Source organism: Ictalurus punctatus, chromosome 12 (genome assembly GCF_001660625.3).
Source record: "Ictalurus punctatus breed USDA103 chromosome 12, Coco_2.0, whole genome shotgun sequence".
In the NCBI taxonomy this organism is placed as follows: domain Eukaryota; kingdom Metazoa; phylum Chordata; class Actinopteri; order Siluriformes; family Ictaluridae; genus Ictalurus; species Ictalurus punctatus.
In genome coordinates this window covers 5,840,292-5,867,094 of record NC_030427.2, presented here as the reverse complement: position 1 = coordinate 5,867,094, position 26,803 = coordinate 5,840,292, and the positions used below count along the sequence as shown (strand labels likewise).

At 38.7% G+C, this 26,803-nt stretch overlaps 1 protein-coding gene across 6 annotated transcripts in view; it reads left to right on the top strand.

Moving 5' to 3' along the window:
- Positions 1–26,803, top strand: part of LOC108272755 (probable ubiquitin carboxyl-terminal hydrolase FAF-X) — a 57,445-nt gene that overhangs the window by 17,426 nt on the left and 13,216 nt on the right. For 5 of the 6 annotated variants that reach the window (XM_017481458.3, XM_017481455.3, XM_017481456.3 and 2 more), the window contains 32 exons: positions 264–409; positions 1,995–2,074; positions 2,192–2,304; positions 2,479–2,697; positions 2,849–2,964; positions 3,055–3,306; positions 3,447–3,585; positions 3,844–3,996; positions 4,599–4,703; positions 5,007–5,213; positions 5,349–5,485; positions 9,872–10,005; positions 10,220–10,307; positions 14,673–15,015; positions 15,176–15,271; positions 15,347–15,558; positions 15,854–16,094; positions 16,189–16,338; positions 16,817–16,937; positions 17,045–17,175; positions 17,580–17,858; positions 17,968–18,093; positions 18,211–18,348; positions 18,526–18,692; positions 18,970–19,078; positions 20,337–20,483; positions 20,613–20,759; positions 21,669–21,876; positions 22,127–22,347; positions 22,583–22,770; positions 22,858–23,031; positions 23,116–23,257. In XM_017481458.3, the coding sequence (XP_017336947.1) occupies positions 264–409; positions 1,995–2,074; positions 2,192–2,304; positions 2,479–2,697; positions 2,849–2,964; positions 3,055–3,306; positions 3,447–3,585; positions 3,844–3,996; positions 4,599–4,703; positions 5,007–5,213; positions 5,349–5,485; positions 9,872–10,005; positions 10,220–10,307; positions 14,673–15,015; positions 15,176–15,271; positions 15,347–15,558; positions 15,854–16,094; positions 16,189–16,338; positions 16,817–16,937; positions 17,045–17,175; positions 17,580–17,858; positions 17,968–18,093; positions 18,211–18,348; positions 18,526–18,692; positions 18,970–19,078; positions 20,337–20,483; positions 20,613–20,759; positions 21,669–21,876; positions 22,127–22,347; positions 22,583–22,770; positions 22,858–23,031; positions 23,116–23,257 (5,229 nt within the window). The remainder of the gene's footprint in view (positions 1–263; positions 410–1,994; positions 2,075–2,191; positions 2,305–2,478; positions 2,698–2,848; positions 2,965–3,054; positions 3,307–3,446; positions 3,586–3,843; positions 3,997–4,598; positions 4,704–5,006; positions 5,214–5,348; positions 5,486–9,871; positions 10,006–10,219; positions 10,308–14,672; positions 15,016–15,175; positions 15,272–15,346; positions 15,559–15,853; positions 16,095–16,188; positions 16,339–16,816; positions 16,938–17,044; positions 17,176–17,579; positions 17,859–17,967; positions 18,094–18,210; positions 18,349–18,525; positions 18,693–18,969; positions 19,079–20,336; positions 20,484–20,612; positions 20,760–21,668; positions 21,877–22,126; positions 22,348–22,582; positions 22,771–22,857; positions 23,032–23,115; positions 23,258–26,803) is intronic. The other variant, XM_017481457.3, reaches the window with a different exon arrangement.

Below are 26,803 nucleotides of genomic sequence, written 5' to 3'. Positions count from 1 at the left end.
ACTGGTGTTTTCAGCACCCAAATGCTTAATAAGTGTTATTAAAAGAAAAGGTGATGTTACACAGTGGTAAACAGTTGACTGTCCCAACTTTTTTGGAGTGTGTTGCAGTCATCAGATTTGAAATTAATATATTTTCACAAATAAATTAAATTCACAAAGTAAAAGATCAAATAATGTGTTAATAATGTGTTTTCAATATAGTACAGGGTGAATTTAATTTTCAAATGATGTGTATGTGTGTGTGTGTGTGTATGTGTGTGTAGACAACTTCACCCAACTCTTCTAATGAAACATCTCCATTGAGCCCACCGGAGGGACATAATCAGGGTGATACTCAGCAAGCACAGGAAGAGGAGGAGCCAGCATTCCCCCACACAGACCTGGCCAAGCTGGATGATATGATCAACCGGTCTGTGGTCTTCTAATGTTGAGCAAATGTTAGCTAGTTTTTCAGTAGAAAGATTAATATAGCAAGATGATATCCAAATCAAATGGAGAACTTGTTAAAATTATGCTTATTGCAGATGTGGAGACTAACAGTGCATTAACCTTTGGCCTACACTCACTGGCCACACCTGCATATTCATGCAATTAATCAATTTAAGAATTCACATGTAATGGTGTGGGAAATGTTTTTCTTTTTCACATGCACTGGGCGCTTAATACCAGTTGAGCATCCTTTGAATGAATCCTTTGTATTGTTGCTGACCACATGCATCTTATAAAGGCTATTTCCAGCATGATAATGCTCCTTGTCACAAAGCACAAAGCTCAAACTGCTCCCATGAACAGGACAATGAGTACAGTGTACTTCAGTGGCCTCCCCAGTCACCATATCTGAATTGAATAGAGCACCTTTGGGGTGTGATAGAACAGGAGGTTCAAAGCATGATTGTGCAGCTGACAAATCTGCAGCATTTAGATTTCAATATGGACCAGAAATTCAAATGAATGTATACAACACCATGTTGAATCCATGCTACCAAGAACTGAGGCTATTCTGAGAGCATTGGGTATCCTACCAGTATTTCCAATAAAGTGGCTGGTGAATTTATGTTGCCTTAATTACATGTTCTTTGACCTATGGGTTGTATTTGTCTGGAATAAAAGCCTGCAGCCACACTGGCCCTTTGGGATAAAATTGAAGACCAGGGGTCTAGATAATTGCTGCATCTTTTATTATTATTTATTTATACTATTTTACTTTTCCTCAAGGTTTCAGGGGATGTTTGGGGCCCTTAACATGCTCAAAAATTCATGAATTCATGATAACCGTCAGCCTTTTGGCCCCAGACATTGAGGGATTTTTGATATCTTGAACAGTGTGGCCATGGTAAGGCAGTACATTTATGGTGAAGGAAGGGGTAGTGCCTCATATTTTCTGAGTGCATTGATTGATTTAGATGAAGCCTGAGCTGTATATTTGACACTGGGTACTGATTACATGATGTAGCTATTGTGAGTCACGGTCATTGTGCCACCAACTGGCAGCAGGAAGTATGGTACTTATAACAGACTTTGCAATAATCCTCTTATCTTTACCCAAATCACCTCAAACTTGGTTAGAATATTGGCAAGACATGGCTGATGTAAAATTGCAAAAAGAGTGTTGATATATTAGTGTTGCACTGGTAATGCATCACACTTTATTACTCTTTTGTTTGTATATTTGAGTGCTTTACTCAACAGCATTCACTTCACTATGCATTGTTTTCATACACCCACCGTGTGACGGTGGCACCGTAGTGCTTGGGCTCGTAATTGCTGCTTGCAGCTATATTTTATTTAGATTTTACCGATTATAACCGATATCGTTCACCAGCATTGATTGACAAATAATGTTTTCTTTAAATAAAACCAGCAAGTAATAATGTTGGCAGAATTTTAATGTATTATGTATAAACAATTATTACATTATGACATACACTAAGTATTCATTAATGTAATGTAATATAGTAATTTATTGTAATATTATTTTGTCCTGAATATTTTAGGCCTCGTTGGGTGGTTCCAGTCTTGCCAAAGGGGGAACTAGAAGTTCTACTTGAAGCTGCCATAGCTCTAAGTAAAAAGGGTAAAAAGGAATCATAGTAATACTAATAATAAAATATTCAAGCTGTATTACAAATGAACCTAGCTGTGGTTTGGATTCTGAAAGGCATTTGTGCTCTGTTTATTTTTTCCCATGAAGGGCTTGATGTGAAGTCTGAGGCATGTCAGAGGTTTTTTCGAGATGGCCTGACAATTTCATTCACAAAAATTCTGACAGATGAGGCAGTGAGTGGTTGGAAGTTTGAAATTCATGTACGTAACTGTCAGAGATATTCATGTCACAACTGCTTTAGGCATTATAATAGATCATTGAATTGTTTACCCTGTGAACCCATGAGATGGTTTGACCTTTATTGGACCCAGACAACGTGGCATTCTACTAATGTTATCTATTCTCTATGCTGGGCTATTGATTGCCCTCCACAGAGATGTATCATCAATAACACCCATCGGCTGGTGGAGCTATGTGTGGTCAAGCTGTCTCAAGATTGGTTTCCATTGCTTGAGCTCCTAGCCATGGCAACCAACCCCCACTGCAAGTTTCACATCTACAATGGAACACGCCCATCTGAGAGTGTACCTGCTGGTCCCCAGCTCGCTGATGATGAGCTCTTTGCATGCCCACCAGATGTTCGGTCACCTAAAGTAAGTTCAACCTTTACTTTTTCTTTCCTCCATCAGTTGCAGCAGACAAAACTTAAATACTGTACAAATATAATGATGAAAGTTATAACTTTTTCCTCATTTCTGCTTTCATCATCTTTATTCATTTTATTCTGTCTTTCTCTCTGCCCAGGGCTGGTTGGTGGACCTTATAAATAAATTTGGCACACTTGGGGGGTTCCAGATTCTGCATGATCGTTTCATGAGCAGCCAAAGTCTTAATGTGCAGATTATTGCAGCTCTCATAAAGTAAGATGTTTATCTCTACAGAAAGATGTCTCGTATATAATGTCAAAGGATGGAGTAATAGTTTAGTTTGTTTTTTTCTTTTTTTCACAGGCCATTTGGGCAGTGTTATGAGTTTTTGACATTGCACACAGTGAAGACGTTTTTCTTGCCTGTGATAGAAATGGTTCCACAGTTTCTGGAGAATCTCACAGATGAAGAACTTAAGAAGGAAGCCAAGAATGAGGCCAAAAATGATGCTCTTTCTATGATAATCAAGTCCTTGAAGAACCTAGCATCGCGGTTACCAGGCCAAGAAGAAACTGTCAAGAATTTAGAAATCTTTAGGTTAAAAATGATCCTTAGGTGAGTGACCTTAACAGTCAGCATTAGGTTTGTTAGTGGCTCAGATTGGGATTGACTGTTGTAATCTGTCATTCCTTTTGCATTCTAAAATAAAGTTGCTTAAATCAAATACATGCAAATAAATCATGTGGCATTTTCAGGTTATTGCAAATTTCTTCTTTTAATGGAAAAATGAATGCACTAAATGAAGTAAACAAGGTGATCTCAAGTGTTTCATATTACACCCATCGCCATGGCAACCCAGAGGAAGAGGAGTGGCTCACTGCGGAACGGATGGCGGTAAGAGAAAAATTTATGAATATTTTGGACAGTGAGTAAAAACTGTAAATTCAGATCATGTTTTGGCTACTTTTCTTGTTAGCTTATTTTAAATGAGGTATGTACTATTAAAACATCTCATTCAAAATATATTGACAGTGGCAAATAATGAGGAGTTGTGATCTGCTCATTGTTTTATTTATTTATTTTTGCTAATATGGGACTTAATTAAGTCTTGATTTTATTATGAATAACCTTCTCTTCATCTATCATTTTTAGGAATGGATTCAGCAGAATAACATTCTGTCTATCGTTCTGAGGGACAGCCTGCACCAGCCTCAGTATGTGGAAAAGCTAGAGAAGATATTGCGCTTTGTAATAAAAGAAAAAGCACTTACTCTACAAGACCTGGACAACATCTGGGCTGCACAGGTACTTCAGCTGTAATGACTTGAATTCAGCTCAATTACAGAACAGTAGACGACAGCGGGTCTCATTTACCAAGCTCAACGAACGGATCTGCGAACAGATTTCTACGAACAGATTTTTCCGTAAATCGTTTTTTTTTTCATGAAAATCAGATATTTTTTTTTATATCCTACTTGTGCTGCTGAGTGTGTAAATTTGTGCATAAAAAGAGTAAATTGTGCAAACCTTGTTTGATTTTCTTGAAATCATATAAAATGTGACGAGTTACTACACTTTTATATATGGATTACAATGTCAAATTTAAATAGCTTTAAATTTGGCTCCAAATTTTGCACTTTCAGGTAGTGTTACCTGTTAAATCTTTTTTTTTTTGCATAGACCTGAGTCAAAATAACTTTCACTTCTACCACTGACAAAGTCTTTTTTTGCCTTTCGCTTGTCATTTCAGCTGAATCATTTGATCTTAGTCTTTTATGGGGTTTTGTGGGCATCACCAAATGCAAATCAGCTGTGATGTGAATGTGCCTGGTAATTTTTTTGATAAATGAGACCCAATATTAGAGAGCCTAATTATCAGAAGTCTTTTCTTATATCTGTTATTTTAGGCTGGTAAGCATGAAGCCATTGTGAAGAATGTCCATGACCTGTTGGCTAAGTTGGCCTGGGATTTCTCACCAGAGCAGCTTGACTATCTGTTTGACTGCTTCAAGGTCAGAGATGCTGAAGTTAGAACAAATATATATATAGGTCATCATTACAGTGTGTAGATGATGTCTATATAAAAAGCCAAATGTTTCTGATGATTCTGAAGGGACAAATGGGAGAAGATCTCCAAATTGAATTTTAGCTTGTAGCATCATACCCAAGAACCTTTTTATGTAGTTCCACATTAAGTGGTCAGATTTAAGGGCCTATTGCAAAATGATTAAGAAATATTATTGATTTTGTTTATTTATTAGGTAGGGCTACAGTTGTGCACTGTAAGCAGCAAATCTTATTTTCTTTATTGACAGGCAAGCTGGACAAATGCAAGTAAGAAGCAGAGGGAGAAGCTGCTGGAGTTGATCCGCCGGCTGGCAGAGGATGACAAGGATGGTGTGATGGCTCACAAGGTGCTTAACCTGCTGTGGAACCTGGCGCATAGCGACGATGTCCCTGTCGACATTATGGATCAGGCCCTAAGTGCCCATATTAAGATTTTGGACTACAGTTGTTCTCAGGTCTTTTATTATTCAAATTCACCACTAATTTTTGTTTATCAGCCAATTAATAACACACTACTCTATGTATTATATTACCAAAGATACTTTTAAATATTTTATTCTATTTGACACATCTCTTTCACATCTCTATAGGACCGGGACACGCAGAAGATTCAGTGGATCGACCGTTTTATCGAAGAATTGCGAACCAATGATAAGTGGGTGATCCCAGCATTAAAACAGATCCGAGAGATCTGCAGCCTGTTTGGCGAGGCCCCTCAGAATCTTAGGTCAGTCAAAATCACTTCATATTTAATAATACTTCTGCTAGAAAGGATAATTCACTGTGAGATTTCACTGTGTCTGTAACTTAAATTGTGTATACTGGTTATAAAATGCATAATTTGTTTCATTGGGTAGACTTGCCAAGTCAGACACTTTTATTTGACATTTTATTCGACATTCATCATTAAATGTAACCATGTGGGGACCCAGGGTAGAGTAGGTACCTAGCAGCCCAGAGAACTAGAGAACATGGAAGAAAAGGAAATAACTACAGAGTTGATGTCACAAGATGTAACAGATGTAAAGAGGATTACAGTCAAGAAGAAAAGCTGCGTTATTTAAACAGGAACCTACATCGTAACCTTTAACAAACCCTACCATCCAGAAAAAATCCAAATAGTATACATAAGAGTACTTGTCTATGTATATACCAAACCTGCTCAGATGTTTCAACTGTCAGAAGTTTGGACTCGGATCTGCAAACTGCAAAAACAAGCCCACCTGTGGTAACCTCGGAGAAGAAAGACATGGTGAAGACTGCAGAAGACAGAAGAGATGCAATAACTGTGCATCTACAGTATTTCAATAAGACGACGTTATTTATAGTCACATTACAATAAACACCAATCTCCAAGCAGTAGTAGCTCGACTCACTTTGCACAAAACTATTACTCTGTGTTCCATCGACATAGCTCCCAACTCTACTACAACGTATCAAGACCTAGCTAATCTGATAGATCAGCTACCACCCCATACATCATCATGGGTGACTTCAATAGTTGCAACCCTTTGTAGGGAGGAAAGATACTTGGGGCAAAGGGCTAGAAAGCTCATCAGTGGAAGAGAGACATATGTTTGTTAAATGATGGCTCCAATACCTATTTGCACCCAGGACATGGAACCTTTTCTCCTATCAAGCTGGCTACCTGCGATCCCTAACTAATGATTGACTTTTCATGGCAGGTCTAGGACGATATTTGTGCAAGTGACCACTTTCCCCTAATGATAACATCAATAGAAGCAGACAAATAACAATGACATTAAAAACTGAAACTAAAACAGCTAACTGGAATGCCTTCCAAAACCACTATTATGAGAGATGATAAATGATAAGCCTCAAGACCAAGAAGATCGCATAAAATGGTTTACATATACCCTGATTACAATTGGTAATGCAAAAACATCAACAAGACAATTAAAAAGACAAAACCCATGGCTTGATGATGCATGTAAAAGCCTCATCAAAGCATGGAAAAAAGCAGTAAGAGTGTTTGATAAACAACCAACATCCGAAAATCTTACCAAAATAAAAATCTGTTGAGCGCAGGCACAAAGGTACATAAATGAAGCAAAAAAACAAAGCTGGAGGAAGTTTGTGTCCAGTTTGCCATTTAAAATATCAAGAAAGAAAGTATGGAATGTGATCCAGAGATCATATGCAAGGCAAAGGAGGTGGAACAAATGAAGCACATTAAGAATCAAGACACCCTGCTAACCCAAAAACATGAAATGGCAAACATACTAGCAAAAACTTTTGAAAATAGAAAGTAGAAAACTACCATCCGAGATTCCAGATAACTCGCGTAAAACAAGAAAGGAATGAACTAAACTTCCACACCAAAAATATAGAGCTGTATAACCAGCTATTCTCTGTGGAAGGACTTTTAGACTCCCTAAGGTGTTGTCACAACACTGCAGTTGGGCCGGAAAGAGTACACTATCAATTTCTAAAGCACCTACTACTGAAAAATCTTAATGTTTGAAGGCATTACACCACCCTCCTGGCTAGAAGCAATAGTCATTCCTATACCCAAGGCAGGCAAAGATCATACGGACCCTAACAACTACCATCCAATAGCACTGACAAGCTGCATATACAAAACCATGGAAAAGATGGTAAATAAACGACTCGTCTGTAAACTGGAATCTGACTACCAGATAAGCAACCTTCAGTGTGTTTTTAGAAGAGGAAGGGGCACCTTATTAGACTGGAGTCATACATCAGGTACAATTTTATCAAAAAGAAACCTATGATAGTAGTATACTTTGACCTGGAAAAAAGCATACAACACTACCTGGAAATATGTGATCATAAGAGACCTACACAAAATGGGATTCAGGATCAATCTACCTATATTTATGTCCAGTTCTTTGACTAACAGATATTTTCGAGTTCAGATTAGAACCACTATGTCAAACTCCACATACAGGAGCAAGGAGTTCCTCAAGGAAGTAGCCTATCTGTTACCCTGTTCATGATCAAAATAAATAGCACGTTAGAGCACCAAATATACAGTGCAGTCTCTGTTGTCCACATTTGCATGTTACATGGGGAAAATATGTGTACAATCAAAAGACAAATGCAATTATGCATAAATAAAATAAGCAAGTGGGAAATGGAAAATAGCACTTAGAATAAATGCAGATTTCCCACATGTCATGGAAAACCTGAAAATTTGTTGACAGTCATAGAAAATAAATCCTGTGCTCTCTTGGAATGTTAGGTGCAGAGGTGGGTAGAGTAGCCAAAATAATTACTCAAGTAACAGTAAAAGTAATAATGGTAATAATTACTTGAGTAAGAATAATAAAATATCCAATGAGAAGACTACTCAAGTAGCAAGTTACTAGTTACTTCAGATGTGATTAAAATGAAGGGAAAATCCTGACTCTCAGACTGCATGGAGAACTGTACGTCACATCTCTCCCTGAAAGTCTGTCTGTTCTGTTTATATGATATAAAATGTGGGTTCAAGATGAACACAAAATCCCACACACCTCAAAAAACAAACATTTCCAACATGTTAACAACACAAACTGGTCAGCATCATTAAACAAGACAACAGAGAACAAAAGAACACAATATGGAACAGAACCGAAGGGAACGTGTGTGTAGAGAGGGAGTGTTTGTGTGTGTGTGTGTATGTATGTTAGTATGTTTGTACATGCGTGCGTGTGTGTTCTGCCTCCCTCAACATGCTCACTTCTCCCCCCTTGTCAACAAAGTGCATTCATTCGAAAATATCCTGAATTAACATTCTGCTGCTCATAAGAGAGTAGCTGATAGATATCTATCTTGAATTGGCATTTTGACTAGTCAGGATAGGCTCGTGAGCTCATGTGCAATATTCCATCATCCTGTCGTACCCTCTAACTATCAGTGGCTGATGATAGTGTCGCCCGTGGCTTTGAGGGGGGAACGACTTGGCTGTGGCCAGACATACATAACATGTCATGTACAGCACTAGGGTCTGTATGTAAATGCAGTGTTTCCCATTAATTACCACCACAGTCTAATTTGTGCCACAGTTTCATAATGAACGGAAAATATTTTTACACTTCTCATAACGTAAAATATCTCTGTTTTGTGCTGTTGCATCTCTCACTCTATCTCTGACCCCACCCCCAAATCATTCAGAGCATCCTTTTATTTTCAAAATGGTTTTTAATTTATTCCCTTGCAACATGTAAAATTATGTAATATAATTTATGTAAATGCAGGGTTTCTTTACCGGTTGTTAATAGACAGGAAGTGTTCTACCAGTTTACTAGCTAGTCTTTGCATTATTAGGATGATAATAGATAGTGATCCATCCATCCATCCATCAAACACTGTAAGCCAGCAGTGAGCTAAAAAGTGCCATCACTGAAGCTTGTGAAGTAGGCAAATTTCCCCATGTGCAGTATGTTACAGCAATTGATTACAGTTTAAACACAGCATACCTGATTAAAAGTACAGCTGTGAGTGAGGTGTAGGACAACTTGTACATGGGGCAGAACGCATAATAATGAAACACAATTGACAAATCTTATTTACAAGATAGTAATATGACTTATAAATAAAGCTCTCATTAAAATGAGTATTTCATCCCCTTGAAGCAACGTTGTAGTCACAACAGTAAAGTGACGAGCCTCTGTTACTAAGCCAATGATTTATTATCCGGGGCTCACAATTAATTATGAAGAGTCTTACTACATGAATGATTACCAGTATAATGATAGCTGGATGGATCGCTCCCAAGAATGCAAAGGCTAGCCATAACCCCAATTCCGAAAAAGTTAGGACAGTATGGAAAATGCAAAAAAAAAAAAAAAAGAATCATTTGAAAATTAAATTCATCCTGTACTATATTGAAAACACATTATTAAGACATTATTTGATGTTTTACTTTGTGAATTGAATTAATTTTTTTTTTTAAATATACACTCATTTCAAATGTGATGACTGCAACAATTTTAAAATGACCTTTAAAATTGTCTTAAACAGAGTGGAAACCCTGTAAATGTTATGTGGTTACAGATGTCATTTGAATTTCTAGTCATTTCTGTTTACCCTGCTTTTATAGAGTGTTCTTCACAGTGTCTCTGCATGTTTGTGTTCACCCTGACAGCCAGACGCAACGGAGTCCTCATGTGTTCTACCGACATGACTTGATCAACCAGCTGCAGCACAACCATGCACTGGTCACACTGGTTGCAGAGAACCTGTCTGCTTACATGGAGAACATGCGACAGTTCTCTAAAGGCATGTCCAATGACTGCACGTGTGCTTTTTAAAAGCTTTTGTTTGATATTTTTTTATAGTCCGAGTTAGATTGGTAACGTATTTTTAAAAAATTATAATAATTGTTTGTGACTGTGTGTGTGTGTGTGTGTGTGTGTGTGTGTGTGTGTGTGTGTGTGTGTGTGTATAACTTCCATGATAAAACTTTGGTTCTAAAACTGCGTGTGGTCTACAGAGCATCTAGGTTTTGACCCTCAGACAGTTCGTGTGGGCAGCCGCTACAGCCATGTGCAAGAAGTTCAGGAGAGGCTCAACTTCTTGAGGTCAGAAATGGCCTCCTCCAATAAATAATCTTAAACTTAAAATAAGATTAAATAATCCCAGTGAATTTATTCAGGTCTAAACATATGCTGGTTCAAACATGTTACCAAAATAATTATACGTTGACGGGCTAAAATATTGAAAGGTCTGTTTTATTACAAAGATAATGTTTTTTTGTGTGTTTATTTTGGTAAATATTAATCCTACTAATTTTAGTCAAAGAGCAAATTGACCACAAAGGAGCTAGAAGGCTATCTATGTGAATGACAAAAGATTTTTAAAAATGTGTCAATACATGAAATTAGATTACACAAAGTAGTTGACGGCTACATGAATAAGCAGAAATGTAATCATGCTTTTCCTTCCTATAGGACAAATGAAAAACCCTCTCTAGATGAGCAGAATTGTCAAATGAAACTATCATTCTTATCCACTGCTATGGTAAACTAAAGGGTAGATATTCAAATTACACTGCTAAATATGACTAGCATTAGCTACATGTAGTAGTACAATATAGTCCATCAACTGTATTAGCAGGTGTAGCTTAACCTATACACGAGTCCACTACAGGTCATATCACAATTGAGAATATGCCCCAAATTCATTGCTCTAGTAGAATTTATTTGTAAATGAAATGATACTCACCTTGAAATGTCCTTTGTATAGCATTTGTTCAGTCTACAGGTCCTCTAACACAGTCTTTACTGTCTGAATTTGTCCAGGCATGTTAAATGGATAGGGGAGGGGACTCAAAAAAGTGGAGAAAAATTAAGTTATCAAGCCAATTTCATTAAATTACTACAACTTAAATTTTGTTTTAAATCAATTAATGCAGAAATTTCTGTTTAAATTACACACAATATTAAGCTGATGTAATTATCAACATTATTGTGTCAACACAACTCATCAAAATAATGTTTGAGACGTAAAATATTTAATTAAATCAATAAATTAGAATTTTTAGTTTGCAACCACACATTTACAGTGAGGGAAAAAAGTATTTGATCCCCTGCTGATTTTGTACGTTTGCCCACTGACAAAGAAATGATCAGTCTATAATTTTAATGGTAGTTGTATTTGAACAGTGAGAGACAGAATAACAACAAAAAAAATCCAGAAAAACGCATGTCAAAAATTTTATAAATTAATTTGCATTTTAATGATGGAAAAAAGTATTTGACCCCCTCTCAATCAGAAAGATTTCTGGCTCCCAGGTGTCTTTTATACAGGTAACGAGCTGAGATTAGGAGCACACTCTTAAAGGGAGTGCTCCTAATATCAGTTTGTTACCTGTATAAAAAACACCTGTCCACAGAAACAATCAATCAATCAGATTCCAAACTCTCCACCATGGCCAAGACCAAAGAGCTCTCCAAGGATGTCAGGACAAGATTGTAGACCTACACAAGTCTGGAATGGGCTACAAGACCATTGCCAAGCAGCTTGGTGAGAAGGTGACAACAGTTGGTGCGATTATTCGCAAATGGAAGAAGCACAAAAGAACTGTCAATCTCCCTCGGCCTGGGGCTCCATGCAAGATCTCACCTCGTGGAGTTGCATTGATCATGAGAACAGTGAGGAATCAGCCCAGAACTACACGGGAGGATCTTGTGAATGATCTCAAGGCAGCTGGGACCATAGTCACCAAGAAAACAATTGGTAACACACTACGCCGTGAAGGACTGAAATCCTGCAGCGCGCGCAAGGTCCGCTGCTCAAGAAAACACATATACATGCCCGTCTGAAGTTTGCCAATGAACATCTGAATGATTCAGAGGACAACTGGGTGAAAGTGTTGAGGTCAGATGAGACCAAAATGGAGCTCTTTGGCATCAACTCAACTCACCGTGTTTGGAGGAGGAGGAATGCTGCCTATGACCCCTGGAACACCATCCCCACCATCAAACATGGAGGTGGAAACATTATGCTTTGGGGGTGTTTCTCTGCTAAGGGGACAGGACAACTTCACCGCATCAAAGGGACGATGGACGGGGCCATGTACCGTCAAATCTTGGGTGAAAACCTCCTTCCCTCAGACAGGGCATTGAAAATGGGTCGTGGATGGGTATTCCAGCATGACAATGACCCAAAACACACGGCCAAGGCAACAAAGGAGTGGCTCAAGAAGAAGCACATTAAGGTCCTGGAGTGACCTAGGCAGTCTCCAGACCTAAATCCCATAGAAAATCTGTGGAGAGAGCTGAAGGTTCGAGTTGCCAAACGTCAGCCTCGAAACCTTAATGATTTGGAGAAGATCTGCAAAGAGGAGTGGGACAAAATCCCTCCTGAGATGTGTGCAAACCTGGTGGCCAACTACAAGAAATGTCTGACCTCTGTGATTGCCAACAAGGGTTTTTAAACCAAGTACTAAGTCATGTTTTGCAGAGGGGTCAAATACTTATTTCCCTCATTAAAATGCAAATTAATTTATAAAATTTTTGACATACGTTTTTCTGGATTTTTTTGTTGTTATTCTGTCTCTCACTGTTCAAATACAACTACCATTAAAATTATAGACTGATCATTTCTTTGTCAGTGGGAAAACGTACAAAATCAGCAGGGGATCAAATACTTTTTTCCCTCACTGTATTTAAGTTGTGGTAATAGGTCCCCTGAATTACTTTTTAGAGTGTACAAAGACTTCCTATACAATTGTGTGCTTCCAATTAGAGTTGGGGTACTCGATCCCGGACTCAAGTCCAATTGAGAATGAACTCGGACTTGTCACGCACTCGGGTACGTTTGTACTCGAACTTGACACGGACTTGGACATTTCGGACTCGGGAATTTTTCCAAGTACAGTCGAGTCCGAGTCATGTGTAACATGAAAAGAAAGAAAAAAATTTAATAACACAATATTAAGATAACAAGAAATTAATGAATGTCTCTCTGCCTGACCAGCAGGTTGAAGCACGTGCACAGAAAGCCGCCTCATCGTGCGAGTACCGTGTTCTCTTTAGCGGCTTATTACGCTTGGACGGTCAAATAAATACACACACATCATGTCAAAATGCAGGTCTAGCTGACTGTTCATGCAAATACATGTCTTAAGTGAATGTAAACAGTTGGGAAAGAAATTGCCGGTGTGTCAGTATATTGGATCTGTGCATTAGGTCTTAAAGTCGCAGCAGTCTAATAAACCTGCTGCTTTTGTGTCATTAACAGAATTGAGTATAATGCGTTACAAAGTAACGAGTTACTCTAATCTAATTACTTTTTCTGATAACAGAGTAATGTAACGTATTACATTTTAAACTCGATTACAATTACTGATGTCAATAAAATTATATTACTCGCATTACAAATTTACTGTTAAGAAAACAATATTATGTCAAATGCATTTTAAAAAATGAATCACGTTCTGCTTGGCTGCCAGGAGCGTAACCTGACCTGGGCATTGGGTGCTGTAGCGCGGAAGATTTTTTCTTTATCCCCAAATAATTCTCCACTTGGAGCGGTTTGTCACTATTCGACAAAGGTGGACTCGGACCCAACACTACTTCCAATTCATAATAGTAATTCCTTATATTTATATAGCACTTTTCTAGGCATTCAGAATGCTTTACATTGTATGAGTGAAATCTCAACCACTACCAGTGTATCACTAGGATTATGCGACAACAGCCATAGTGCACTCGAACGCCCAGCACACACCAGCTATTGGAGGAGAGGAGAGTGATGTAGCCAATTCAGGGATGGAGATTATTAGGGGACCATGATAGATAAGGGCCAATGGGGGAATTACGCCAAGACACTGGGGTTAAAAATCCTACCCTTTACGAGCGGTGTCCTGGGATTTTTAATGACCACAGAGAGTCAGGACCTGGGTTTTAATGTCTCATCTAAAAGACAGGGCTGTTTTTACAGTATAATTTCCAAATTTCTATACTGGGGCATTGGGACCACATGGTGAGCACCCCCTGCTGGCCTCACTAATACAACCTCCAATAGCAACCTTAGTTTTCCCCAAGAGGTCTCCCATCCAGGTACTGACCAAGCTCAATCCTGTATAGCTTCAGTGGAAGCCCAATTCAAGTGCTATAGGATGGTATGGCTCTGGCAACTTTATGGCAACAGTTTGGGGAAGACCCACATATTCCCACATCGGTTGCATTTTGAATGTATCATCATCCCTCTTACAAAGCGTTGCATGGATTGTTTGGTAGTACATACCTCTCAGATTTGAATACTGTATGTTTAGAAATTTGGTCAAAAATAATGTTTCATTGTGGTATAATTTAACCATAAATTAAACAGTATTTTGTTGATTTCAAGGGTTTAAATAATGTATTAGGATGCTGTAGCGTGTACTTGAGTTTGTTGTAGGACAGTAAGCACACAAGTTTCTCTTACCTCTTTTTGTGTAGATTCCTATTGAAGGATGGGCAGTTATGGCTGTGCGCTCCTCAAGCTAAGCAGATTTGGAAGTGCCTGGCAGAGAATGCAGTCTTCCTCTGTGACCGTGAGGCTTGTTTCAAATGGTATTCCAAACTCATGGGTGATGAGCCTGACCTTGACCCAGACATCAACAAAGACTTCTTTGAGAACAACGTGCTGCAGCTGGACCCCTCACTACTGACAGAAAATGGGATGAAGTGCTTTGAACGCTTCTTTAAGGCAGTGAATTGCAGGGAGGGCAAGCTAGTAGCCAAGCGCAGGGCTTACATGATGGATGATCTGGAGCTCATAGGCCTTGACTACCTCTGGAGGGTAAGTTTTTTTTTGTTTTTTTTTCTTTATCTGAAAATGTCACATGATCAGTAGAGCATTATCATTGCTGCTAACAGTGTTTGAGTGTTTGAAGAAGGCCACCTATAAGTATCAACACCACTTTTGGGTAGAAATAACCAGTTTTTAATGTGTTCCACAGGTTGTGATTCAAGGAAGTGATGACATTGCGAATCGGGCAATAGATCTGCTGAAAGAAATTTACACAAACCTTGGACCAAAATTACAAGTCAATCAGGTAAAGGCCTAGACTTTTGTCAGTCTGCATAAAATGCTGAATTGATGAATAAATATGACATTGTGTGACTCACAGGTTGAGATCCATGAAGACTTCATCCAGTCCTGTTTCGATCGCCTAAAGGCCTCATATGACACACTTTGTGTGCTGGATGGAGATAAGGACAGCATAAATTGTGCTCGACAGGAGGCCATTCGTATGGTCAGAGTGTTGACTGTGCTTAAAGAGTATATTAATGAGTGTGACAGTGACTACCACGAGGAGAGAACCATTCTTCCCATGTCCCGGTAAGCTATGTTCATGTCTCATTCTTCCATCTTATCGTGACGTTTGTGCTGTAACAGTTTTTGTAAACCAGACATAAAATTTCATAAACACTGTATAACATGCTAATATATATATATATATATATATATATATATATATATATATATATATATTAGTATTCTACAATACATTTCAGAACTGGAATAAAATCAAAAGGTGGCCTCATTCAGTAGGACATTCACTGGTAAGTAATGAGCAGAACATGCGCGTTAGGAAAATTTAAATTCTAGTATGCCTTTGCTTGCTGTCTTTCAGGGCATTTCGTGGAAAGCACATTACCCTGGTGGTGCGATTTCCTAACCAGGGTCGGCAGGTGGATGACCTGGACATCTGGTCTCATACTAATGACACCATTGGCTCAGTACGCCGGTGCATCCTGAACCGTATCAAAGCCAACAGTACACATACCAAAATCGAGCTTTTCATTGGAGGAGAGATTGTGGACCCAGCTGATGACCGCAAGCTAATTGGACAGCTCAATCTTAAAGACAAAACTGTGAGCACAGAATTTTATGGATACAATAAAGAACATTTTAACATGTTTGACGAATTGGTTAATTTAATAATTGTTCACTGTTCTCTCTCTGTAGCTGATCACAGCAAAGTTGGCCCAAGTCAGCTCCCACATGCCCTCCAGTCCTGACAGCTCCTCTGACTCATCCACTGGCTCACCTGGGAACCATGGCAACCACTACAGTGATGGACCCAACCCAGAGGTGGAGAGCTGCCTGCCAGGAGTGGTGAGCCATCTTGGTTTTGTGAATAATTAAATCTTCAACTTCTTAAGTCCTTTCATTCTAGCTTGGAGAACTCCGTACTACAGTACTTGTGTACAGTAATTGTGTTGTTTGAAGTTAATATTCTCTCCATCATGCTTAAAACGTATAGTAACGGTTCCAGAGTGGTGCTCCCAGCTCTCTGGCTGGGAGGCATGGCATTACTCTATTCCCTGTCAATCAGTGTGACACTACCCAATCATGGGCACATGTATGCAAAAGGAGGGCAGTTAGTGCTTTCCTATGAGTGTGTTATGCTGCCCTGTGATGATGCTGTTAGCTGGCGTCAAGTGCCTTGGAGGAAGCCCTTTTGTTTTGGGAGGAAACTTTGGTTTGTTGCTGTATTTTGATAGAGAAGAGCTGTCAAGTGGGTAGGCATGGCAGATGACCAAGTTGGAAAAAAAAAGAAGTATAGTAATGTGCTTATATCTTCCTTTCTCAGATCATGTCACTGCACCTGCGGTATATCTCATTCCTGTGGCAAGTTGCTGATTTGGGCTGCACTTTAAACATGCCTTTACTGCGGGATGGAGCCAGAGTCCTTATGAAGCTCATACCTCCAGGTTTCTGTTTAATACAGCAATGGCTGTATTAAGAACATCTTATCATAAACCATGTTACATAAGTTGAATGCAGCTGGTTTTGACAAATGAAATTTGTGTGTATCTAGACAATACTACAGTGGAGAACCTGCGCGCAATCTGTCTGGATCATGCAAAGCTGGGAGAGAACAGTCTCAGTCCCACCTTAGATTCTCGCTTCTTCGGCCCCTCACCCTCACAAGTTCTCTATCTTGCTGAGGTATGCATGCAGTTTAACTCTGTGCGTGTGTGTGTTTAGTGTGTGTTTTTATATGACAAAATTGTTTTATGAGAATTTTTGTGACAAAAAAAAATCCTGAATGGAAATTCAGGACAAGGAGAAACATTTTTACAGTTTACTGATAATGAAAAATAACCATGGAGAGACTGGAATGAACTGGAATCAACTTTTAAAATATTTTCTTGGCAATATCCCAAACTGTATACTGTCATACTAAATAGAATGTCAAATACAACACTTTTCACATACTTAGTATTTTTGGGTGTAGCACTTGCTAGTTGTCATGGTAACAGGGAAAAACTAGCTAACACTGCTATACTAACATGTGAGTAACTGGTGAAAACATACTTTGTGCCACCCTAACTAGACTTTCCAATTGCTAGGTTGTGTATGCCCTTCTTATGCCAGCCAGTGGCACTCTGGGTGAAGATGCCAGTGATTTCCAATACAACTTCCTTAAAAGTGGAGGTCTCCCACTGGTACTAGGCATGCTCACCAGGAATAACTTCCTGCCCAACACCGACATGGAGACGCGTCGTGGTGCCTACTTAAATGCTCTGAAAATTGGCAAGCTCCTGCTCACTGCCATTGGGTTCGGTCATGTTAAAGCAGTGGCAGAGGCTTGCCAGCCTGTGGTGGAGGGCACAAACCCTACATCACCAGTAAGGGACATCAAGCACTGGATTGGCTATTGTGCACTACTGAGTGTGTTTTTCTTATGTGACAAAGTAAGAATTTGTGCATGCAATTAACTATTAATTTGTCACTTAGATAAATCAGGCAACTCATGACCAGGCCCTGGTGCTTCAGAATGCTCTCCAGAACATTCCTAATCCTGCTTCAGAATGCATGTTGCGCAATGTGGCTATCCGACTGGCCCAGCAGATCTTTGATGAGGTACCAAAGTTTCACATGCAAGTTGCAACACCTGTCAAACCAATATGCACTTATTTTACTTGAAATGGTTTTAACAGTAAACCACTCAACACATTCCAATTTTTTTGCCATCCTCAGAATTTCTTTCAGGCATCAAAGTACATCCCAGACATCAGTGTAATACGAGCAGTGCAGAAAATTGTGTGGGCTTCAGGCTGTGGAAGCATTCAGCTCGTCTTCAGCCCCAATGAGGATATCAGTAAGATATATGAGAAGGTAAAAGTGGGCGAAATTCAAGGGAATAAGACCAACTTCCTGCCTATGTTTTTCAATCAGTTTCATAATTTGAACGTTTGTTGTGTTGCTAATGTCCTCTCAGCTGGAGTGTTCAATTTGCTTACCATATCTCGTAGCTGAGCAGTCAGATGTGCTCTAACCAGTGGTGATTTACAGAATAATGCGGGTAATGAGCCAGATATGGAGGATGAGCAGGTATGCTGTGTGGCTCTGGAGACCATGACACTCTGTTTTGCTCTCATACCAACGGCCCTGGATACACTCAGCAAAGAGAAAGCTTGGCAGACCTTCATCATCGACCTGCTATTGCACTGCCAGAGCAAGTTAGTACCAAACATACACACAGATACATTGCATTGCTATACTACTAATGTTCTCAAATTTTCTAGCTGGTATTATTATTGCAGAATAGCCTCTTGAATGTTGGTTTCAAAATGTAACATTGTGTTCGGCATTCGTGCTGCATTTGTACCCTGCACGTTTGACACTTTCTACCATTTGATGGGGAAAAAAACATTGCAAAGTATACAGTATATATTACATATATTTTTCATCTCCCGAAGCTTGCTATCACAGTACTGCACTCTGTAATTTATCCAGGTCAGTGCGTCAGATGGCTCAGGAGCAATTTTTCCTCATGGCCACCAGATGTTGTATGGGTCATCGACCCCTCCTTTTCTTCATCACCCTCCTCTTCACTGTTCTGGGAGTGAGTATGTGACATTTTACTGGGTTTGGTTGGGAATGTGGAGACCGGAGGCAGGCTTGGGACAGCTCAAAAGAGGCTCTTTATTTTACTTAACTTTTTACATTTAGTTTTCAGCAAAAAAAAATTCTGTGCCCCCATATGTACACATGGCTCTGTACTGCTCAGATCTCTCTCCCCTGGCTCTCGTTGCTCCCCTCTTTAACCTTGCCACCACTCACTGAAACACAGCATATTCATTAGCCAAATTCCACACAGATTCTCCACATTAGCCAAAAGCCACGGGGGCCACCTCAATATAGACACGCGTCCTCTTCCAGGTTGATTCATAACATTTCCAGTTAACTGGAACTTCTTAATTATTGCCCTGATGGTGGAAATGGGCATTCACATTTTGTGAAGCTCAACAACCTTTTGCCGCACATCACAGCTATATTCCTTGGTCTTACCCATTGCTATGAATGACTAAGGGAATTTGGCCTGTGTATTACCTCATATTTATACCCCTGTGAAACAGGAATTCATGGTTGAACAATTTCCTGTTCCTAGTCACCCAGGTGTACTAAAAAAAGGTAAAATATCAATTGGAATATACTTCAAATATATTTTTCTGATATGAATTCATAGGGGTGCCAATAATTGTGGCACCCATATATTTAACTAAGATGTATATATATATATTTTTATAAACCTGTGTTTTGTTTGCAATTGTTTAATATCCATGAGATTTTATTTTATTATTTTTGTGAATTTGTTTTTACAAAAGATCAAAAGGTTCAACAATAAAGACAATTTGTTCACAGACTTCTTTGCTCATGTTTACCAAGGGTGCCAATATTAGTGGAGGGCACTGTAAATTAATTGAATTTATTCAAGTCAAAAATATTAAACATCACTGAATCAATCTAAATACATTAGGTTACACCAACAAAATAAAATTTAAGGGCTAGATCAGGTAAAAATAGCACTTTAGGGTAACATTTGCAGCTTACCACTTTTTAATAGTCTACCATAAATTTTACCATGTTTTTCAATGTGCTCATTTTTGTCACTTTCAGCCACCATCTTTTGAAGCAGTGACCCCACCCTGGCTCCCCCATTAAAAATTCTCTAGATATGTCACTGCACTGATGATATCCTCAATTTGTTGGGAAATAAAATTGGATAGTCAGCAGAGTGAGGAAAATGTTGCAACTAAAGTGTGCTACGATGATGAAAGCCTATGTTCTCCTACTGTTTTGCATGTTTCTTTTGCCTCCAGAGCACTGCAAAGGAAAGGGCAAAGCATGCTGGTGATTACTTCACCCTCTTGAGGCACTTACTTAACTATGCATACAACAGCAACATAAACATGCCTAATGCAGAAGTCCTACTCAATAATGAAATTGACTGGTTGAAAAGAATCAAGGTCAGTCCACTTACTTTCAAATGCTGATTGCTCATACCCTGAACACACGTAGCATAGGAGCTTTTTCATGCATCATTCTTATTGTTTTCTGTTCATATTGGTAAAATTTTAAGTTTATACCTTCACTAGGATGAAGTAAAGGGAACAGGGGAGACAGGGGTGGAAGAGACCATACTTGAAGGTCACCTGGGAGTCACCAAGGAGCTTTTAGCATTCCAGACCCCTGAGAAAAAGTTCTGTATTGGCTGTGAAAAGGGTGGGGCCAACCTTATCAAGGTAAGCAGCATAATGACACTGCAATATTATATGTTCTATCAATGCCAAATCAATGATTTGTTTATTTTTGAATATTTGTATATATAAGTTTATTATGAGATCTTCTGGTTTTGGGTCATCCATCCATCTCTCTGTCCTTCTGTGTCCATCTAAGATTCTTGTTTTTCGTGATATCTCAAGAACGAATGGTAGAATGTGTGTAGGCTGCATATGGACTTATCATTATAACCAGCAGATTAGGCTGTGGAATTGATCCAAATAGGGTCAATCTCACAGCAATGTCAGATGTCTGAAATATTTTTTCTTTCATAGCTTCTTTCCTGTTTGTCATGCAGAAATGTTTCTTACCTGTTCATGTTCAGGAACTTAAGGCACATTTTCATGTTCATGTTCATCCCTCCATCTGTCGGTGCTTCAGTAGGAAATTCTTGTTAGTGCAATATCTCAGAAACAAGTGGTTAACTGTAGGATTTGTGTGGATTTATCTTTGATACCCCTGGATAAACTGATTACAATTTGGTATTGATCTAAACATGATCAAGGTATATTTTAAGGGTATGTGAATTAATGGTAAAGAGGACTAGACTTGACAGTGGAGACATCCCCGTCAACAGTGTTGGATGCGAGTTCTAATACTTCTAATAATTCTCATAGTTATAAGAAGAAAAATAAGAATATTGTACACTTGGTTGTGCCAACAAAGCACACTACAAGTTAAAGAAAATTAAACTGAATTTAGTTGAAAATATCCTGAACACAAAGCCAATTTATGTGATTATTTAAAAATTAGTTAATATTAGTTAGAATTAGTTAAAAATTAGTTAATATCAAAGCTGTAGTTTACCTTGTGTAATATTGTGATATATTGGTCTTCTAGTAATTCCCATTTCTCTCTCTCCACATTTGCAGGAGCTAATAGATGATTTCATCTTCCCAGCATCTAATGTGTTCCTACAGTATGTCAAGACTGGAGAGTTCCCTGCTGAGCAGGCGATCCCAGTGTGCAGCAGTCCTGCCTCCATTAATGCTGGTTTTGAACTGCTTGTGGCCCTTGCTGTGGGATGTGTACGCAATCTTAAGCAGATTGTTGACACTCTCACAGAAATGTACTACCAAGGCACGTAAGACTTTGAAGCATAAATGGCTTTCTAGCATAAATGGTGGAAAGACTAGCTGTTGGGTGAATAAATGCTTAATTCAGTATTTAGCATTTACTGGCCAGTGTTTACATTCAGACATCAAAAGATTTAAGCTGATGGAGCACAAATTGAAAACTTGTATTTAACTTTTTGTAGGTTCTGTAACCTATGGGTTAATTTCTACATTATTCTATATAATGTAAATAATACTAACTCTATTCTTTTCAGGCTGTGAGACTCTTACAGAATGGGAATATCTTCCACCTGTGGGGCCGCGACCCACTAAAGGATTTGTAGGTCTGAAGAATGCCGGAGCCACATGCTACATGAACTCTGTGATCCAGCAGTTGTACATGATTCCCTCTATCCGAAATGGCATTCTGGCCATAGAGGGTGCTATCAGTGATGTGGATGACGATATGTCTGGAGATGAAAAGCAGGACAACGAGGTAAAAGTCAGACATGCACAATGACTACCACTGTCTTAATTATGTTTAAATGTGTTTTATTTTATCGGCTAGCTTAATGTTAGTGGAAATTTTGTAGCACCTTGGATTGATTAAAGGCCTAATTTAACTTGGCTGTCATGGCATTTGGCAGATTTGGCATGTTTAATCTTTTTGCCACCCCCAAATTAATGGTAGCCAGCCCATTGTCCATGCATAACATATCACTGTGCTACAGAGTAATGTGGACCCCAGAGATGAAGTGTTCAATTATCATCAACAATTTGATGACAAGCCCTCTCTCAATAAGGCTGATCGCAAGGAGTACAATATCGGAGTGCTGCGCCACCTGCAAGTCATATTTGGTCACCTTGCTGCATCTCGGCTACAGTACTATGTACCTAGAGGGTTCTGGAAACAGTTCAGGTAACATCACTAGAGCATCCTCCTATTTAATTGCATTCATTTCAGTTTTACTGTGCTGTAATCTAACAGCAAAAATTGGGTTTACAGGTTATGGGGCGAGCCAGTCAATCTGAGGGAACAACACGATGCTCTGGAGTTCTTTAACTCTCTGGTAGACAGCCTGGATGAAGCACTGAAGGCCCTTGGGCATCCCAGCATGCTCAGCAGAGTCCTGGGTGGCTCATTTGCAGACCAGAAAATCTGCCAGGGCTGTCCTCACAGGTAAGGGTAATGTCTGTTGTCCACTCTGTCTAATTTTGGAAGTTTTGGAGGGTATGGAACAATGTCATATTAATGTTTTGGTAGATATGAGTGTGAAGAATCCTTCACAACACTGAATGTAGACATCAGAAACCATCAAAACCTCCTAGATTCCTTGGAACAGTATGTCAAAGGAGACCTGCTGGAAGGAGCCAATGCTTATCATTGTGAGAAGTGCAACAAGAAGGTACTCCAAAAATTTGTTCACATTTACACTTTTTCAATTGGTTTTTAATTAAGTTCATATATTTGTGTTGTATCAATTTTTTATTAAGATTGAGCATTTTTAGGGTACCACAGAGGCTTAATTTTATTTGTTCATCAAAGCATTTTGCAAATTCTGTGCCCCCTGGCTAGTTTGTACTCCAGGCCCCAACCCCCCAGTTATCTTTTCTTATTGCCACGTGTAAAAACAATCATTATCAATAAGCATAACATATTATTGCATATTCAATAAGAGACTATAAAGAACTACATTTGAACAGATTCTTAAATTAACTGAAATTATGCATGTATAACTATATACAAATAACTATATATAGACACAGTACAAGTAGTTAACACCATTGTACTCTCTCTCTCTCATACACAGACACTATAGAAACTCTGTCTGGATGTCTTTATAAGTTGTTGACTTGTAATTTCTTATTCCTCAAGTACCAAGAACAACGACCTTTACTATTATTATTATTATTATTATTATTATTATTATTATTATTCATTGAGTGAATAATAAGTTACACACACCAGCAGCTCCAGAAAGAATTGTGGACATTAGCTAAAACAGTGACAGAATCATTGAATCAGTGAGTTGAACTCGAGAATCAAATTGGTTCTATTCGTGAATGAATCATTCAGACTGGTTTGATCAATCTCTAATTCATTTAAATGAACCGTCTCAAACAAACAATTCACTCACGAATCGGACATCATTACAACACTTCTCTCATAAACTTATTTGGGACAATTAAAGCAGATTTATATGATCGCATTCAATTTCGATCGATTCCTAACAGAAAGCTGTTGCAGGGCTTCGGAAAGCTTGAATATATACAACACTGGTCTAGTTTTATTGTCACTTGGTGCTTTTCCGTCATTTTTGAAGCTCAATGCTCCATTACTCCATTGCTCGATTGTGTGGAAAAACATATATTCTTGGAAATATTGTGTTCCAACTTCCAAGGATAAAGATCAGGGTGAGTAACTGATAGAATTTCTATTTTATGTTAATTATAACAGCTTCATACGGGCTAGCTTCAGAATCATAGCACAAAACAGGGGATATAAATCACCTTATTTATTGATAAACTGCGTGACTAGCTATCTTCCCTGTCTTGCTCTCTCCTCTTTTTCATGTTTTTCTTTCCTCTTTTGGCATCCCGATTTTGCCTGCGCCATCTCTTGCCATCTACCTGATGCATGTAATGACACATCTGTGAAGTGCCACGTTTCTGAATAATCCACAAACATCTTAAGGGGGCAAACACATTCACTTGGCACAGTCTGAGGGCATTCATCATAGCATGCTTCTTCATAGCTTATTGTGCAAAGAGGCCATTTAAATAACAAAATTATACAGGAAAGTGTGGGGTTCTTTTGTGCCCCCTGTTTGGCCAGGGCCCTTAGAATAATCCTAATCTTCCACCCATTACGGCACCCATAAGTGACTACGTTTACATGGACAGCAATAATCTAATTATTGACCTTAATCTAAGTAAGGTAATAATGTGATTAAGGTGTTTACATGAGTCGCTTTTAGAATACTCCTGTCATGTACCCGTTTTACATGTTATAGATCATAATTAGATGAACAGCCCGCGTCATTACGTCACCGCGCCACGCCATCCGACGTCCCTCCAGAATTTCACGTATCAACATACAGTTCGTCTTCGTTATGGTACCGTATACAGTTTTGGGTGTTTTTTTTTTTTTTTTTTTTACGAACGTTTTAAGTGCAGTTAATTATTTGTCATGCTGTACGTGCTAATAGACAACTGCTTGAAGCGGTGTGTGTGTCCCAAATCGCGTACTTACCGTCTATATAGAAGCCGACATACATGTATTTTTCCCCACTACAGGCCTATATTAGGAAAGTATGCGATTTGGGACACAGCCGAACTCTCTTGTTCGCCGTAAAACTGCCGTATGTGATCGTGTCCTGTCGCAAAATGCGGTGAAAACTCCCACACGACGTTCATAATGTGATCAAGGTGTTTACATGTCACTACTACACGTCCATAATGCGCAGTGATGCGTCCATAATGCGTAATGAGTAGTCCTAAAACAGGAATACTCCACCTGTCTTAATTAGATTATTGCTTACTTCGATTATGACCTTAATTAGATTAAGGTAAGTAAAAATTGCTGTTTACATGGTAGTTTCTTAATTAGAGTATGGTCTTAATCGGATTAAGACTATTACCAACTATTGTTGGTGCCATGAGGGCAGTTATAGAAATAGTTGAGTATTTCTATAACTACTGATCTCCTGGGATTTTCACGCACAACAGTCTCTAGAGTTTACTCAGAATGGTACAATAAAGAAAAAACATCCCATGAGTGGCAGTTCTGCAAATGGAAATGCCTTTTTGATGAGAGTGGTCAATGGAGAATGGCTACAGTAACTCAGATAACCACTGTGTAAAATAGTGGTGAGCAGAAAAACATCTCAGAATGCACAACATGTTGAACCTCGAGGGCTACAACAGCCGAAGACCACGTTGGGTTTCACTTCTGTCGGCCCAGAACAGAAAGCTGAGGCTGCAGTGGGCACAGGGTCATCAAAACTGGACAGTTGAAGACTGGAAAAACATAGAATTATCTGATGAATCTCAGTATTAGTATAGTGTTCCTAATAAAGTGTTCAGTGATTGTAATTTGAACTGTGAGCATGAGCTAAAGTTTGTCTTTTGCAACCCTTTGTTTTATCTTCAAACATATCCACAAATGGCTGGTATGCAGGCTTTCATTCCAGACAAATACGAGGGACACCTGATAGTTGATTGGAGACCAGGATAAACTGATTAAACAAGTGGGATCAGGAGTGGCTCCTGTTTGTTTGGAATTAAAGCCTGCAGCCACACCGGCCCTTTGTGGATAAGATTGAAGACCCCTAATATATTAGCTATGGAATAACTAGTTATGGAAGTGTGCTCTGTTTCAAAATCAGGTAGAAATTGATTTTCCAATCTCACCTTCGGTTAACTCTAAGTATAGTTTTTTTTTATTTTATTTTATTTTAGAAATCAAACATGTCAGCAAGTAAGGAATAAAACATGACAGAGTGTGATATTATAGAAAAGTAGTCCGTCTATATTTTTGCCTTTGTTTAATAACAACACATTTTAAACATTAATTTATTATTAGTTTTAGTTAACGCAAGTGGATTTATTATTATTTATTTACAGACTTGCACAGGACTACATAAATTGCACATGTGCAAACAGCGCAAGACAGAAGAATATTTACTAGAACAGGACAATAGGCACAGTACAAGACAGTGCAGCGCCAACCACTACACAGTTTTAGTGTGGATAAAGTGTTAAATGTGTAGTTTATGTGGAGTTTCCCCATACAAGTCTCTGTGAATGAACCATTACTACAGAAATTATAGCGTGTTAGAATGAGCGCATTAATATAAAACAATTATTTGTTACAACTACTTTCAGAGCCATGCTATTATAGAAAATATTAATTTTCACAACTTCAGATTAGAGAATTCAACAGTGTTGCG